This window comes from Notolepis coatsorum, assembly GCF_963971535.1.
Source record: "Notolepis coatsorum genome assembly, chromosome: 18".
Classification (NCBI taxonomy): Eukaryota; Metazoa; Chordata; class Actinopteri; order Aulopiformes; family Paralepididae; genus Notolepis; species Notolepis coatsorum.
In genome coordinates, this window is record NC_140182.1 from 19132132 (window position 1) to 19149015 (window position 16884).

The following is a 16884-nucleotide window of genomic DNA, read 5'->3' on the forward strand; positions in this document are numbered from 1 at the left end:
TTGCATGTGCATTCATACACATGCGCCACACACAGACAGACACACACACACACACACCATTGAAATATCAACACTCTGTAGCAGAAGTTACAAATTAACACATTTTTACATAAAAATCCCTTACCTTTCATCTGCGTTTCCAGAGCAGCTGAGAAAGAACATTTAAAAAAGATTATTTTACTTTACAGCTATAATGGATTATAATCTGTTATACACAACATACATAACAGTGTATTAATGAGTAGGTCTCTTATAACACATTAATGTGTCTTCATGCAATAAACTGGAGCTGCCCCACCGTGGCTGTGATTTATTCTGGTTATTGATACAAGACACTATGAGTCATCATGTATGTTAATAATGCATTATGAGCAATTATGAATATTCATATAACACTGTATCCATATCCTGAATCCAAGAGGGAGGCTGAGAAAGAACCCTGTTTGCCTGTGAGACAAAGATAGCATCACATATCACTTGCATTTCATGGGTTATAAGGAGTGTTCATTTAGTCAATGAAAATCATGACTAAGTCCGCTCGTCAACGAAGCTTTTTCCCGTGACAAAAACGAGACAAGACGTCACATTAATGGAGATCATGTGACACTAATGTGACAAAATAATTCATGCAATGTCGTTGACTAAAAACGACGACACAAAATATAGTTTGCAAAATAAAATCTTGCTAAATGTTTATTCAACATCAACTTGAATTGTATTTGCTACCTGCTAGCTAACAGGAACTCGTTTGCAGACAGGAACGTAACAAACATAATTGTCCGTGCGGAACCCTTATGCCCAACAAATCGTTCCGTGGGTGTGTGTCGCCCTAGTTGTGTGGTCTTCTTATTTTCAGTCTTAGGGGCACCACTGTTATGCTGGGGGTGTTGTTTCCCCCCGGGAGATATGGGAGGAAGGACCGAATGTTATGTTGTTGTTGTGAAGCTAGCATATTAGGTAGGCAGCTGTGTTGTGTATGAGAAGGGAATCATCAACCTGTGAAACCCCATATTGAGCTGGAAATAAAGCACCATACAGAAAAGGAAACTCTCCTCTTTCTTCCCTACATTACTGCATGACGGATCGCTACATTATGTTGATCCACTACAATAGAACACATTAAATAGCTTACATAAGTCTAACCAGCTAGCACTAACATTAGCTTCTTTTGCTCACGCCAATCTATGAGGCTGTAACTGAGTGGTGAGATTAAACGAAAAAGACTAAATCGAGACTAAACAAAGACAAAAATGTTCAGACCTGTAGTTGACTAAAACTGACTAAACGGAAAATAAATGAAGGTGACTAAATATGATGAAAACTAAAAAGAGCATTTGACACATGACTAAGAATAAAACTAAATTAGCTGACGAAATGAACACTGGTTATAAGATTGCATGTGCATTCATACACATGCGCCACACACAGACACACACACACACACACACCATTGAAATATCAACACTCTGTAGCAGAAGTTACAAATTAACACATTTTTACATAAAAATCCCTTACCTTTCATCTGCGTTTCCAGAGCAGCTGAGAAAGAAAATTTAAAAAAGATTATTTTACTTTACAGCTATAATGGATTATAATCTGTTATACACAACATACATAACAGTGTATTAATGAGTAGGTCTCTTATAACACATTAATGTGTCTTCATGCAATAAACTGGAGCTGCCCCACCGTGGCTGTGATTTATTCTGGTTATTGATACAAGACACTATGAGTCATCATGTATGTTAATAATGCATTATGAGCAATTGTGAATATTCATATAACACTGTATCCATATCCTGAATCCAAGAGGGAGGCTGAGAAAGAACCCTGTTTGCCTGTGAGACAAAGATAGCATCACATATCACTTGCATTTCATGGGTTATAAGGAGTGTTCATTTAGTCAACGAAAATCATGACTAAATCCGCTCGTCAACAAAGCTTTTTCCCGTGACAAAAACGAGACAAGACGTCACGTTAATGGAGATCATGTGACACTAATGTGACAAAATAATTCATCCAATGTCGTTGACTAAAAACGACGACACAAAATATAGTTTGCAAAATAAAATCTTGCTAAATGTTTATTCAACATCAACTTGAATTGTATTAGCTACCTGCTATACAGGAACTCGTTTGCAGACAGGAACGTAACAAACATAATTGTCCGTGCGGAACCCTTATGCCCAACAAATCGTTCCGTGGGTGTGTGTCGCCCTAGTTGTGTGGTCTTCTTATTTTCAGTCTTAGGGGCACCACTGTTATGCTGGGGGTGTTGTTTCCCCCCGGGAGATATGGGAGGAAGGACCGAATGTTACGTTGTTGTTGTGAAGCTAGCGTATTAGGTAGGCAGTTGTGTTGTGTATGAGAAGGGAATCATCAACCTGTAAAACCCCATATTGAGCTGGAAATAAAGCACCATACAGAAAAGGAAACTCTCCTCTTTCTTCCCTACATTACTGCATGACGGATCGCTACATTATGTTGATCCACTACAATAGAACACATTAAATAGCTTACATAAGTCTAAGCAGCTAGCACTAACATTCGCTTTTTTTGCTCACGCCAATCTATGAGGCTGTAACTGAGTGGCGAGATTAAACGAAAAAGACTAAATCGAGACTAAACAAAGACTAAAATGTTCAGACCTGTAGTTGACTAAAACTGACTAAACGGAAAATAAATGAAGGTGACTAAATATGATGAAAACTATAAAGAGCATTTGACACATGACTAAGACTAAAACTAAATTAGCTGACGAAATGAACACTGGTTATAAGATTGCATGTGCATTCATACACATGCGCCACACACACACACACACACACACACACACAGACACACACACAGACACACACACACCATTGAAATATCAACACTCTGTAGCAGAAGTTACAAATTAACACATTTTTACATAAAAATCCCTTACCTTTCATCTGCGTTTCCTTTTGCTTCTGTATATGTGCTTCTGTACCATATGCCAAACTTACTAATAAAACCATTGCCGAACTGCACCCTCCAAGATGACATATCACTTGCATTTCATGGGTTATAGGATTGCATGTGCACACACACACACACACACACACACACACACACACACGTGGGGAACAACCAGGAGATCACTGTGACAATCAATCAATCAATCAATCAAATTGATTTGTACATTTAGACATGACACTTGTCAACCAAAGTGCTTCACAGTAAGTCGCATTGCAAAAAATTAAATAAAAAAAGTGCTCCTTAACAATAAGAAAACATATTATAACAATGTATAATGTAAATCTTACCAATCAACTGTACACAAGATGGGTCTCTCTCTTCGGTCAGGTTGTTGTTACGGGTCTGTAACTGGTTGTACCTGGTCAATAACGGGTTGTGATCTAGTAGTAGAACGGGAGGAGGAGACATGCTAGCTAGCATCACAATAAGTAGGGGTGTAACCATCAGTGGCCATTCTAGGATTTTTTAAACAAGTGGGCACAGGGGGGGGGGGGCAAGAGCTAGTATGGGGGGGCACAACAACAACAAAAATACGGAAGTAAAAAAAATATTATTTGACATGAATTTTATTTTTTATTTTTTTATATAGCTAAGTATGACCGGTAAGTATAAAGGAAGTTGGGTTTATCTAGACCAGTGGTTCTCAACCTTTTTACACCAAGTACCACCTGATAATGTAGCTGGCTCTCCAAGTACCACCGTATGACCTACGTTAAAATACAGTCTATTCAGCTATGCACAGTTCACACAGGAGGCAAATGTATTCCTATTCACATTATTTAACTGTACAGTATTTCATCCAAACACACACACTCTCTCTCTCTTTCTCCTCTCTCTCCCTCGCTCTCTCCTCTCTCTCTCTCACACACATACACACTCTCTCACACACACACATACACACTCTCTCACACACACACACATCTCTCTCTCACACACACACACATACACACTCTCTCACAGACACAGTAAGTGACACACACACACACACAGTAAGTGACACACACACACACACACAGTAAGTGACACACACACACACACACAGTAAGTGGCACACACACACACACGTTTAACATCATAATTATGCCATGGCTCCTATTCTCCGTGACATGTGTCGTTTGAAAGCGGCACCAAGTTTAACAGTTTGGCAGCCTTCTCGCCACACATGATTTGTGTCATCTCTTTGTCTAATGGTAGACACAATTGTTCACCAATAGTGTGTGTCGATTCGATAAATTTTTGATACCTTTTCTATCAGTTAATTCCCCCAAAATGTTGAATACACAAATGTGGCTGGGGGAACTGATTCACTCAGCATGAATAGGTGATTTTTTTTTTTTTTTTTATTAATTTAGATTATAATCGATTCTAACATATTCAAATCGATGCAGTTGAATCGTCACATTAGAATCGATGCATTTCGATTGATCGATGCATCGTTACACCCCCACAATAGTGACTTTAGGTCTGTAACTGGTTGTAACTGGTTGTAACTATAACTGATCTATAACTGGTCTGTAACTGGTCTGTAACTGGCTGTAACTGGCTGTAACTGGTCTGTATTTCTGGTCTATTTAAAGGTGCAATAAATAACATTCAACCACTAGATGTCGCACTAGAGCACCATCATGCCATTTATCCAATCCGGTACATTCCACGTGTAAACAGCAACATTCATTTTGGACCCGCAAACACTTTTTAAATGATAAATTCCTTAATCAATAATCTTTTGGAGGTAAAAGCAATACTTTTATTCCGCACCTTTCTAAAAGCCCTGTGGATGTATTCCTTAAAAAAAGTATTATGACTCTACATATTAATATTTTCTATAGCACCTGTAATTACTTTGTGACTCTGTCTGCATCGGGGAACACAGACCAACAAACCCCAGTCAGACACACACAGCTATACAGTAGTGAGCAGTCAGTTTAGAGCTGAACACCAGCCATGGAAAGTAACTAAGTATTTTTACTCAAGTACTGCAGCTACTTAAGTACATTTTCGAGCTACTTGTACTTTATGTGAGTATTTAAATTTTAGGGAACTTTATACTTTTACTCTACTACATTTCAAGGGAAATATTGTACTTTTTACTCCATTACATTTATCTCCATTACATACTGTTAGGACGCCACACTACTCACTGTACGAAAGCCGTCCCATGAGAGTTATCAATATGAGGAGGCTCAACACGCCAGCACACATCACAAACAGCAGAGGGCGCCACTTTCCTGGAGGAGAGTGGGAGGAGAAGGTGCAGAAGGTCCTTATCATCTCTGAAGGGTGTTATCATGGAAAAGTCTAAACATTCTGTGATAATCACTTTCACAGTAACAATAAGGACACCAAACAAGCAGTGTATGTAAAACCCAGAGCAGATTGCGATGGATGAAAGCCAGATACGATAAGATCATTCTTTATTGTCTGTTGGTACATACATGTGTTTTGTGTTACACAGACACAGAATACTGTATTACAAAAAAAACATAAGACAACCATGTTACAGCAGAGGCATATACAACACCTCAAAGGCGCTTAAAACAAAATTACAAACATCACAAAACAAACTGGTCAGACTACTACTTGACCTGAACCCCAGAACCCACCTCACCCCTGCCCACTTTGACAACCTAGGATGGCTTAGAGTAGACGACAGAGTACAGCAACTTGCAATGGGCCTGGTCTACAAGATACACTATACGACCGGGGTGCCCATGTACATGTCAAAATACTTCCCAAAGGTCAGTGAATACCACAACCACTACACCAGAGGAAGCTCAACAAATCATGTTAAACCCAGATTCGGCTCAAACAAGGGACTAAACACGTTTCGCAATTATGCCACATCAATGTGGAACGCCCTACCCAAAGCTGTAAAGGAATGTGAATCCCTGCCCACATTCAAAACCGCTCTTAAAGAGCACCTACGAGAGGCTGCAATTCGAAACTGGCCACCGTAAATGCCCAAAACCCCCACCACCTCCTAATAGACAGTCTCCTCCCCACCGCATGTATATATTCCCTCCCCGCCGTATGTATATTTCTCTCCCACCCACCCACCCCCTCCTAATGTACAGTCCCCTCCCCATCAACTCTTGACTTGACTTGACTATCATATGTATATACTCTGTCAGGATCTAGGGGTAACAGTACTGTATATTTGAATACCGTTTATGTCACAAATGTATCAGTACTAAATACCTATATGTCCCTATGCCATAAATGTCATGTATGTTGTGTATGTCAGTATATCAAAGGAGGGTAGCCGGACCAGCACTCACAGGTTCAATGTTTTTTATTGGCAGCCTGAATCAAAAGCAGACATGTTTCGGACAATGTCCTTCATCAGTGGTATGGTGATGGTTAAATACACCTGGCAGGTAAATGACACGGCAGGAAATGACATCACAACGCAGGTGTGCCTATGCAATATGACTAAATGGATGACCTATCAAATAGAGTCCAATCATAATTTATACATATGTATAGATATATCTATATCTATCATCAATAAATATTTATAAACAATACAATACAAAACAAAACAAAACTACCAGAAACTTGATAACATATAGCATGCCCTTTAAATTTATAGGGCTAATTGAGCCACTTTACTTAATTGAATTAATTAATTTCAAATTATCCATTGGGCATCTTTGTGAATCATGCCTCTAGTTTGGCAACAAACAACATCTTTAATCAGACCAGAAATAACAATGTGGGAGTAAGGAGGTTAGAGGAAACAGGTTAAGACGCAGTGGCGGCTCGCCACCGGGGGCGCTAGGGCGCCGACCCACCTGTTATATCAGAGAAGAAGAAAAAAAAACTTTTTTGTTTTTTGTTTTATAGCCCTATAAATAATATAAACATGTTTAAAATGAATAATATTTACTCATTTTAAGTATGTTTGTGTTTCCAATGCACAATATAACGTTAATATATAAAAATTTTAAATACTCGTTTTCCTGAACAGGAAGTGACTAACTTTTTTTTATTTTTTTTATTTTTTTGTATTTCTCGGCCCGGGCTAGACGCGATAGCACTCTGAGTGCGCGTCACGGTTTGATCGCTGTATCCGTCGCAGCCAATCAGTGCGTAATGCGTTGTGCGTTGAAATATGACTATTATGTTGGAATCCGGGCGCGATTTGAAGCGGTCTAGGCAGCAGCGTCAAGAATTTCTGTAGCCGCATTTCGCGGAGACGCTCTCTGATTGGCCGACGTCAGTTTTTTTTCCGTAGCAGCATTTCGCGGAGACGATCTCTGATTGGCCGAATCCAATTTCTAATGTTCCAATTCTAGCTTATTCCTAGGTTGGTGGTAGAGATAGTTGTGTTGTTGTGAGATGCAGCTGTTTGTCTTAGAGCGTGACTGCAAGTTCTTTAGACGGTTAAGCTTAGGCACTCTTTCAAAGTTGGTTAAGGTTAAATGGACAAAGAAATGAAGTACTTGTGTTGTGTGGTGCTAACTGCTAACAAGCTAACACTTGGCTAACAAGCTATATGGCGGATGCAGTCTGGACACAGTGGACAGTGGTCTGGAATACATCAACAGTGGATTATACACTTTATCAAGCCCTCCTGCCCTGGACGTTTCAACTAAACAGTGAGTCTCTCTCTCTCTCTCTCTCTCTCTCTCTCTCTCGCTATACACAGCTGTCTCCGCGAAATGCGGCTACGGAAAAAAGTATTGACTGTGCTTGCTGAGACGATAATAGGCTAGCGATTCAAAATGCGCTGCTGTGTTGTGAACTATAACATTAATTTAGCTGCTGCTGATGCATAATGAATGAATGGTGAGTTGTTTAAAATGACAACATACATGTGTTAATTATTTTATTTGATTGATCCAAGAGACAGAGAGAGAGATTACTCCAGAGCATCTCAGTGCATTACATTTTCAACTCGACCTCCTAACGTGAACTGCGACCCACAAGGCACCAGCGGCACCAGCCGCTACTGTTAAGACGTTTTCTTCATTCATTCCTTTAGGTTCGATACAATTGAACAGGTGGATATAATAACATTCACGTTGCAGCAGCAGCTTGTGTCTGTCTCCACCTCACGCTGGCCTGAGTACTAACTCTAGTCCCATATATTTGAGGTCGTTGACGGTATGCTTACACTTAGAGAAATGTCGAGCTACCGATGACTTGACATCTGAATTCCTCACAGCACATTTGTGTTCACTTATTCTTGATTTAAAGGCTCTCGTTGTTTTGCCCACATAGGAAAAATTACAAGGACATTTGAGCAAATACACCAGATTGGACGAATTACACGTAATCCGTCCTTTGACTGGGATATTTTTCCCCGTTTTTGGATGTGCGAAAAATTTATCTTTAATCATACCCTGGCACTGAACACAGGATTGGCAGGGAAAATTTCCATCTGGGATGTTGGACATAAAATGAGAAGGTTTCTTTAAGGGCAAATCAGTTTTGACTAGGAGATTAGATAAATTCGCTTGTCTCTTGTAAAAATAGTTAGGCGAATGTTGAAACGCTGTCCCTATGAGAGGGTCGGACTGCAGAATATGCCAATGTTTATTGACAATACTCCGCGTGTCTCTCGTAATAGGGCTGTAAGTAGACACGAAAGATACTTTGTCAGGTTTATCTTCTTTCTTTCTGGGGGTAAACAACGTGGCCCTGTCAATATGCTTGGTTTTATTAAAGGCTTTTAGTGTCAAATCAGCACTATATCCTCTCTCGTGGAAACTGCCACGGAGTACCTTTGCTTGTGCAATAAATGTATCGTCAGTATCACATATTCTCTTATAGCGAAGTATTTGGCTATAAGGAAGACTGTTCTTCAAGGCTGGGGTGTGATAACTAGAATAATGCAAAAACGAGTTACGGTCCGTCTCCTTTTTAAAAACCTGTGTAATGAGATGCCATCTGGGGCTTTCTTGATCAGAACATCGAGGAAGGGTAAATTATACATATCAAACTTTAATGTACACTTTATCGTTCTTCTACAGGAGTTCAGGTACTCAAGGAAGGCAAAAAGTTTGGATGATGAACCAGACCAAATAAAAAACAGATCGTCAATATAGCGCATATACGATTTGACACATTTCTCAAACGGGTTATTATTAAAGATATGATCCACTTCATATTTGGACATATAAAGATTGGCTAGGTTCACAGCGGCTGGAGAGCCCATGCTGAGGCCTCTGTTTTGTAAATAGTATTTATCTTGGAATCTAAAATAATTTCTAGTTAGAACTAAATCGGTTAAACTAACCAGCGCTTCTGTAGGGGGGAGTAATACTTCCCTCGAGTTTAAATAAAAACTCAGCGCATCCAGCGCATCTGCATGTGGAATGCTGGGGTAAAGGCTGACTACATCTATGGTAACTAGTAAGTCTGTAGGACTAATGTTGCAGGACGAGAGCCTGTTCAAAAAAGTAGTAGTATCCTTCAAGTAACCACGCTGAGAAGAGGCCAAATCCTTAATATGCGCATCAATGAACTGAGAGATTTTTTCTGTGGCAGAGCCAATACCAGAAACAATAGGTCTACCAGGAGGGTTAATCATATCCTTATGGATTTTAGGTAAAGTGTAAATAATAGGAGTAACCGGGTACTCTACGAACATAAACTTAAATTCATTTTCTGTAATTGCCTCAGACAATCTCAGGCTTTTAAGGACCATTTTGATTTCCGTAGAAAATCTGAACACAGGGTCTGAATTTAGAAGGGTATATACCTCAATCTCATTCAATTGTCTGTTTATCTCAGATATATACGAGCTCTTATTTTGGAGCACGATACCAGACCCCTTGTCAGCTTTTCTAAAAATTAAATCATCCTTCTTCATGAGCTCCTTCAGTGCTGCAGACTCCGATTCAAGTAAATTTGGATAAAGATGGGCTTTGTGACTGGTCTCACATAACTTAAGGACATCATTTTGTACTAATCTGCAGAAAGTTTCAATTGAGGGAGGATTGAGATGGGGAGTAAACAGACTACGGGGTTTAAATACTTTTCTTTTAAAGGTGTCTGGCTCTATCTCAGGCCTAGCATCAGCATCATCATCATCACTTATCAACACATTTTCATTAGCATATTGAGTTCTCTTATCAAACCCTCTGGCATAAAATGCTTTCAACTTAATATTTCTAAAAAACTTAAATAGCTCTACCTTGGTAGTAAATGCATCCACCTTGCGGGCTGGAACAAAAGATAAACCTTTAGACAGGATATTATGGTGTGGGTCGCTCAATAATACATCTGAAATGTTGACAATGTTAGATGTAATGCTCATCACCGGAACCGTGGATTTTTTCCTCTGGCCCCGCCTCGTCTTCCTATGGGTTCTCTCTCCGGTCGGGGAGGAAGCGGAGCGTCCTGCTCGCCTCGAAAAACAGACTGGCTCCGGAGCGGGTATCTGCCTGGCTGAGAGGGCGCCTCGTCGGAGCTCACCGCTGTGGAGGAGGAGTCGGTATGTCGTTGCCTGTCTCTGGGCTGCCAATTCAGCCTGCGGTTCCTGGAAGGTGGATTGTGGAGCCATGGATACACGATATGTGTTGTGTAGTCTTGCACATCTCTTCTCCTCTTGGCTCTCTTGTGCAGTTCGATGTCCTGTTTATACTTATCAAGTTTCTGGTTCACTGACACGAGCAGTTCGGTCAGTTGGTCAGGGGTTCATTATCTATGATTAAAAGCAGTAGATCCATGGAACACTTATCCAGGATCGAACACCACTTTTCACAGAACTCAGGTGAATCTCTTCCCAGCGTGGGTTCTTTGTTGATGCGAAGGCCCCTCGGTATAATGGCATCCTGCCAGTAATTGGTGAGGGTCGTACCGTGGAGTAGGGTACGTGTCTCTCTCTGCCTTAGACGTGAGAGCGACAAGGCCAGTGCTTCTCTTCCTTTGGGTGGAGCAGGTGCCGAACTCTCTGGCACTGGGAATAAGCTGCAGATTCTGTCGCTTTCCCCCTTGGAAAAAGCAAAGCCTCTTTTCTCCATGTTTAGCAGTGTGAGCTGCTGTCGTCCTCCAGGGAATTGGGTTCGTAGAAAATGTTTGGAGCTGCAGGTCTCGAAAGCTATTTGGGTAGCTTTGAATCAATATAGTCAAGTTAGACCGCGCTCACAAGTTCTCACACTGGGTGCTGTAATCCCATAAAGTTCAGTATATCAAAGCAGGGTACCTGAACTCCTGTAGAAGAACGATAAAGTTTACATTAAAGTTTGATATGTATAATTTACCCTTCCTCGATGTTCTGATCAAGAAAGCCCCAGATGGCATCTCATTACACACAGAGGTTTTTAAAAAGGAGACGGACCGTAACTCGTTTTTGCATTATTCTAGTTATCACACCCCAGCCTTGAAGAACAGTCTTCCTTATAGCCAAATACTTCGCTATAAGAGAATATGTGATACTGACGATACATTTATTGCACAAGCAAAGGTACTCCGTGGCAGTTTCCACGAGAGAGGATATAGTGCTGATTTGACACTAAAAGCCTTTAATAAAACCAAGCATATTGACAGGGCCACGTTGTTTACCCCCAGAAAGAAATAAGATAAACCTGACAAAGTATCTTTCGTGTCTACTTACAGCCCTATTACGAGAGACACGCGGAGTATTGTCAATAAACATTGGCATATTCTGCAGTCCGACCCTCTCATAGGGACAGCGTTTCAACATTCGCCTAACTATTTTTACAAGAGACAAGCGAATTTATCTAATCTCCTAGTCAAAACTGATTTGCCCTTAAAGAAACCTTCTCATTTTATGTCCAACAAACATCCCAGATGGAAATTTTCCCTGCCAATCCTGTGTTCAGTGCCAGGGTATGATTAAAGATACATTTTTCGCACATCCAAAAATGGGGAAAAATATCCCAGTCAAAGGACGGATTACGTGTAATTCGTCCAATCTGGTGTATTTGCTAAAATGTCCTTGTAATTTTTCCTATGTGGGCAAAACAACGAGAGCCTTTAAATCAAGAATAAGTGAACACAAATGTGCTGTGAGGAATTCAGATGTCAAGTCATCGGTAGCTCGACATTTCTCTAAGTGTAAGCATACCGTCAACGACCTCAAATATATGGGACTAGAGTTAGTACTCAGGCCAGCGCGAGGTGGAGACAGACACAAGCTGCTGCTGCAACGTGAATGTTATTATATCCACCTGTTCAATTGTATCGAACCTAAAGGAATGAATGAAGAAAACGTCTTAACCTGTTTCCTCTAACCTCCTTACTCCCACATTGTTATTTCTGGTCTGATTAAAGATGTTGTTTGTTGCCAAACTAGAGGCATGATTCATAAAGATGCCCAATGGATAATTTGAAATTAATTAATTCAATTAAGTAAAGTGGCTCAATTAGCCCTATAAATTTAAAGGGCATGCTATATGTTATCAAGTTTCTGGTAATTTTGTTTTGTTTCGTTTTGTATTGTATTGTTTATAAATATTTATTGATGATAGATATAGATTATGATTGGACTCTATTTGATAGGTCATCCATTTAGTCATATTGCATAGGCACACCTGCGTTGTGATGTCATTTCCTGCCGTGTCATTTACCTGCCAGGTGTATTTAACCATCACCTTTAATGCATTTCCAGTGCTAGCCATACCACTGATGAAGGACATTGTCCGAAACATGTCTGCTTTTGATTCAGGCTGCCAATAAAAAACATTGAACCTGTGAGTGCTAGTCCGGCTACCCTGCTTTGATATACTGAACTTTATGGGATTACAGCACCCAGTGTGAGAACTTGTGAGCGCGGTCTAACTTGACTATGTTGTGTATGTCATAAATGTCTATATGAATTGAAAATGGGGGACCCTGATGGAAACAAGACAAACGTCTTTCTCAGGTCTGCATCCCCTTAACAATTGTATGTATTGAGCCGTACTGTATTGTACCCATTCTGCAATCTGTTAATTAAAATGTTCAATCAATCAGTATATATTTGTTATTTATTTTTGGTATAGTGCTTAACAAGCATAATTTAATGTTGCCCAGTTGTGGCCTGTTGAGGGGCAATACATATCAAAAGTTCCAAAACATCTATTGTATTTGTATGATCCACTAATATATAAACATAGTAATTATAATATCTACATACATGGCATTTGATTGGAGGCTAGTCTCACTTTGTCCCACAGCAACATTAAAATAGTTTAGATTTGTGTATGTTGTTTATGTAAAAAAATATATATATTGAAAGTAACGCAATAGTTACTTTCTGAAGTAACTAGTTACTTTTATAATTTGTAGCTGAGTAAGTAATTTAGTTACTTTTTGGAAGAAGTAACTAGTAACTGTAACTAGTTACTTTTTAAAAGTAACTTGCCCAACACTGGTGGCGAGCGCCTTGCCCACTGCGACACCTAGCCGCCCTAAATATATTACATTTGATAAGTATATTATAAATATATTCAATTTGATAAATATATTCAATTTGATAAATATATTTTAAATATATTCAATTTGATAAATATATTATAAATATATTCAATTTGATGAATATATTCAATTTGATGAATATATTTTAAATTTGATAAATATATTCAAATTTGATCAATATATTCAATTTGATAAACGACAGCGGGAGAGTGAGTATAGCGCCCGTCAGTTCACTTCCTCTCGGGGTCAAGAGGAGACGATAGATCAAATGCTAGGCTTGCTCAATAAAATGTCCGTCATGCGCTTTTTTTCACCCCCCCTATGCCGGTTTGGCTTTGTATGGTAACCGTTGCCCATCTGTCCATCGAGCACGACCCAAAGGCTGTGTGTTTAACGTGACAGAATGAGGGGTGTGTCACGGGTCCACATGAAAGCAAGCATGTGTTGGAACAAAGGACATGGTAATCACGAAGGCCTTTGAAGAACCGCCTAATAATGGTCGTTCTTTTAAGAAGGAGCAAACAACACACCCATTCCGGCCGTGTGTGTGTGTGTGTGTGTGTGTGTGTGTGTGTGTGTGTGTGTGTGTGTGTGTGTGTGTGTGTGTGTGTGTGTGTGTGTGTGTGTGTGTGTGTGTGTGTGTGTGTGTGTGTGTGTGTGTGTGTGTGTGTGTGTGTGTGTGTGTGTGTGTGTGTGTGTGTGTGTGTGTGTGTGTGTGTGTGTGTGTGTGTGTGTGTGTGTGTGTGTGTGTGTGTGTGTGTGTGTGTGTGTGTGTGTGTGTGTGTGTGTGTGTGTGTGTGTGTTGTGTGTGTGTGTGTGTGTGTGTGTGTGTGTGTGTGTGTGTGTGTGTGTGTGTGTGTGTGTGTGTGTGTGTGTGTGTGTGTGTGTGTGTGTGTGTGTGTGTGTGTGTGTGTGTGTGTGTGTGTGTGTGTGTGTGTGTGTGTGTGTGTGTGTGTGTGTGTGTGTGTGTGTGTGTGTGTGTGTGTGTGTGTGTGTGTGTGTGTGTGTGTGTGTGTGTGTGTGTGTGTGTGTGTGTGTGTGTGTGTGTGTGTGTGTGTGTGTGTGTGTGTGTGTGTGTGTGTGTGTGTGTGTGTGTGTGTGTGTGTGTGTGTGTGTGTGTGTGTGTGTGTGTGTGTGTGTGTGTGTGTGTGTGTGTGTGTGTGTGTGTGTGTGTGTGTGTGTGTGTGTGTGTGTGTGTGTGTGTGTGTGTGTGTGTGTGTGTGTGTGTGTGTGTGTGTGTGTGTGTGTGTGTGTGCGCGTGTGCGCGTGTGTGGAGGGGGTTGGGGGTTGGGGGTCAAGATTGCTTTATCAGTCAAGCTGTCACCAAACTGCTGCAATGTGTCAGTGGGAATGTGATCTATTCTAGGCAAGGTAGAATAATGACAGGGGCAAAAAAAGAAATGCCTCTGATGAGGATAACAGATGCAATAAGATGCCCCTGGAACTAAAACAATTGGCAGCTTATTGTTTACCATCAGAGAAAATCTAGATCAAAGCAAAGATAAATCACTTCATGATAAAAAAAATATTATAAATAAATAAAAGTTAGGACAATTTAACCCTGATTTTGAGGGTCTAATAAATGCGGGCATATCGTAACCGCTAACCGTTGCCCACAACGGTTTTACTTAGGGATGTTTGATATTGGCTTTTTTACCGATACCAATATACCGATATTGTCCAACTCTTAATTTCTGATACCGATATCAACCGATATCAACCGATACCGATATATGCAGCCCCCCCCCCCAACATTATAAACATTATGCATACTTTTGACGATAAATAAAATCATAATTTGTTCTCACTTGCTTGCCTGGGTAAATATAGGTTAAATAAAAAATTTAAAAATAACCGATAATTTCCGATATCACATTTTAATGCCAATATCGTCCGATAATAATAAACGGACATCCCCATTTAAAAGTAAAGGAAGAGGGATGGAATTATAAAAGAGTGTGATGAGTCTCTAGAAGACTAATTGACTGAGAGCCCAAACCTCTCGTCAGCAGATGGTTCACTCAGAGAGGAAGCTCCCGTCTCAGCTTCCCTGTCCGTCTATCAGCCCCCGTGTTCCTGTCCCTCCTCCTGGGACCTGTTCCTCACGGAGCCAGCAGCCTCCTGTCCGTCTATCAGCCCCCGTGTTCCTGTCCCTCCTCCTGGGACCTGTTCCTCACGGAGCCAGCAGCCTCCTGTCCGTCTATCAGCCCCCGTGTTCCTGTCCCTCCTCCTGGGACCTGTTCCTCACGGAGCCAGCAGCCTCCTGTCCGTCTATCAGCCCCCGTGTTCCTGTCCCTCCTCCTGGGACCTGTTCCTCACGGAGCCAGCAGCCTCCTGTCCGTCTATCAGCCCCGTGTTCCTGTCCCTCCTCCTGGGACCTGTTCCTCACGGAGCCAGCAGCCTCCTGTCCGTCTATCAGCCCCCGTGTTCCTGTCCCTCCTCCTGGGACCAGCAGCCTCCTCAACAACAACAACTACCTTCAACACCTCCTCCGTCACATTCCCCTTCTCCCAGCACTTGGTATCGGTATCGGCCGCCGATATCAGTAAAATAGCTGGATCGGGTATCGGTAAAAAATTATAATAATATCGGATTATTTTTATTTAATTTTTTTTTTAAAGTAAAGTAAAGAATGATCCCAGTCTCTTCCTCCACACAGTGACAGTGAGGCATACAGTTTATTAATTGAACGAATGAAGTTTATTTTCTGTCTTTGTTTACAACAAATCAAAAAACACACTTGTGATCCTTTACAATTCTTAAAAACTAAACATAATTTTAACAAAAAAAAACTTTTTAAACTTTTTTGGAAAGAATATTTGGACAATGGGGTATCAGATCGGTATCGGGACTGAAAAAGTCGGATCGGTGCATCCCTATCCAGCACCTCCCTCCCTCCCTCCCTCCCTCCCTCCCTCCCTCCCTCCCTCCCTCCCTCTGCATTATTTAGGTGTCCACGCTCTGTCGTGAGGAAGAGGACACACGTGGCGATCGGATGTAAAAGTTGCCGACGTGTTTCCCCCGGAGCTCAGACGCATGGAGACCCCACCGGAGGACGTGGCGGAGTTGTTGTTTTTTAAGGTGTGTGGGGGGGGGGGGGCTTGTGAGCTCTCGAGACACAGAACGCATTGGTACGTTTTCTGTCCGATTGTCACATCCTCCTTAAAACAGTGTTCAGGATAGAAATCTGCTAAAATACCTCGTTATAACTCTACACATAGAATTGTCCGATTAGTCTCCAGTAGGGCTGGGCGATTAATCGGAAAAAGATCGCAATCTCGATTCATAGACCTATGCAATCTCATTTCTAAATTATGAAAATTTTTTTCTTCTTTTTTTACTTAACTTTTAAATGATGGCGATTCTGACTCGAGTTATGTTGTATGTTACAAGAGACTTTTAAGTTTAAGTCAAGCACTTTCATATATGTCATGTTATCCATTTAAGAAAGAGTGCAATAAATGATTTTATTGAAAAAATAAGAATTGTGTGAGAGAATCGTGATCTCAA

General features: G+C 40.8%; 1 protein-coding gene across 1 annotated transcript in view; it reads right to left on the minus strand.

Moving 5' to 3' along the window:
* LOC311245256 (uncharacterized protein) overlaps positions 1-5274 on the minus strand; it is a gene marked incomplete at both ends in the record, with an annotated part of 38471 nt that extends 33197 nt beyond the window's left edge. The window contains 4 exons of the mRNA XM_084335091.1: positions 125-148; positions 1516-1539; positions 3291-3383; positions 5145-5274. Coding sequence (XP_084191217.1) covers positions 125-148; positions 1516-1539; positions 3291-3383; positions 5145-5274 — 271 coding nt within the window. The remainder of the gene's footprint in view (positions 1-124; positions 149-1515; positions 1540-3290; positions 3384-5144) is intronic.
* Between the last annotated feature and the right edge of the window lie 11610 nt (positions 5275-16884).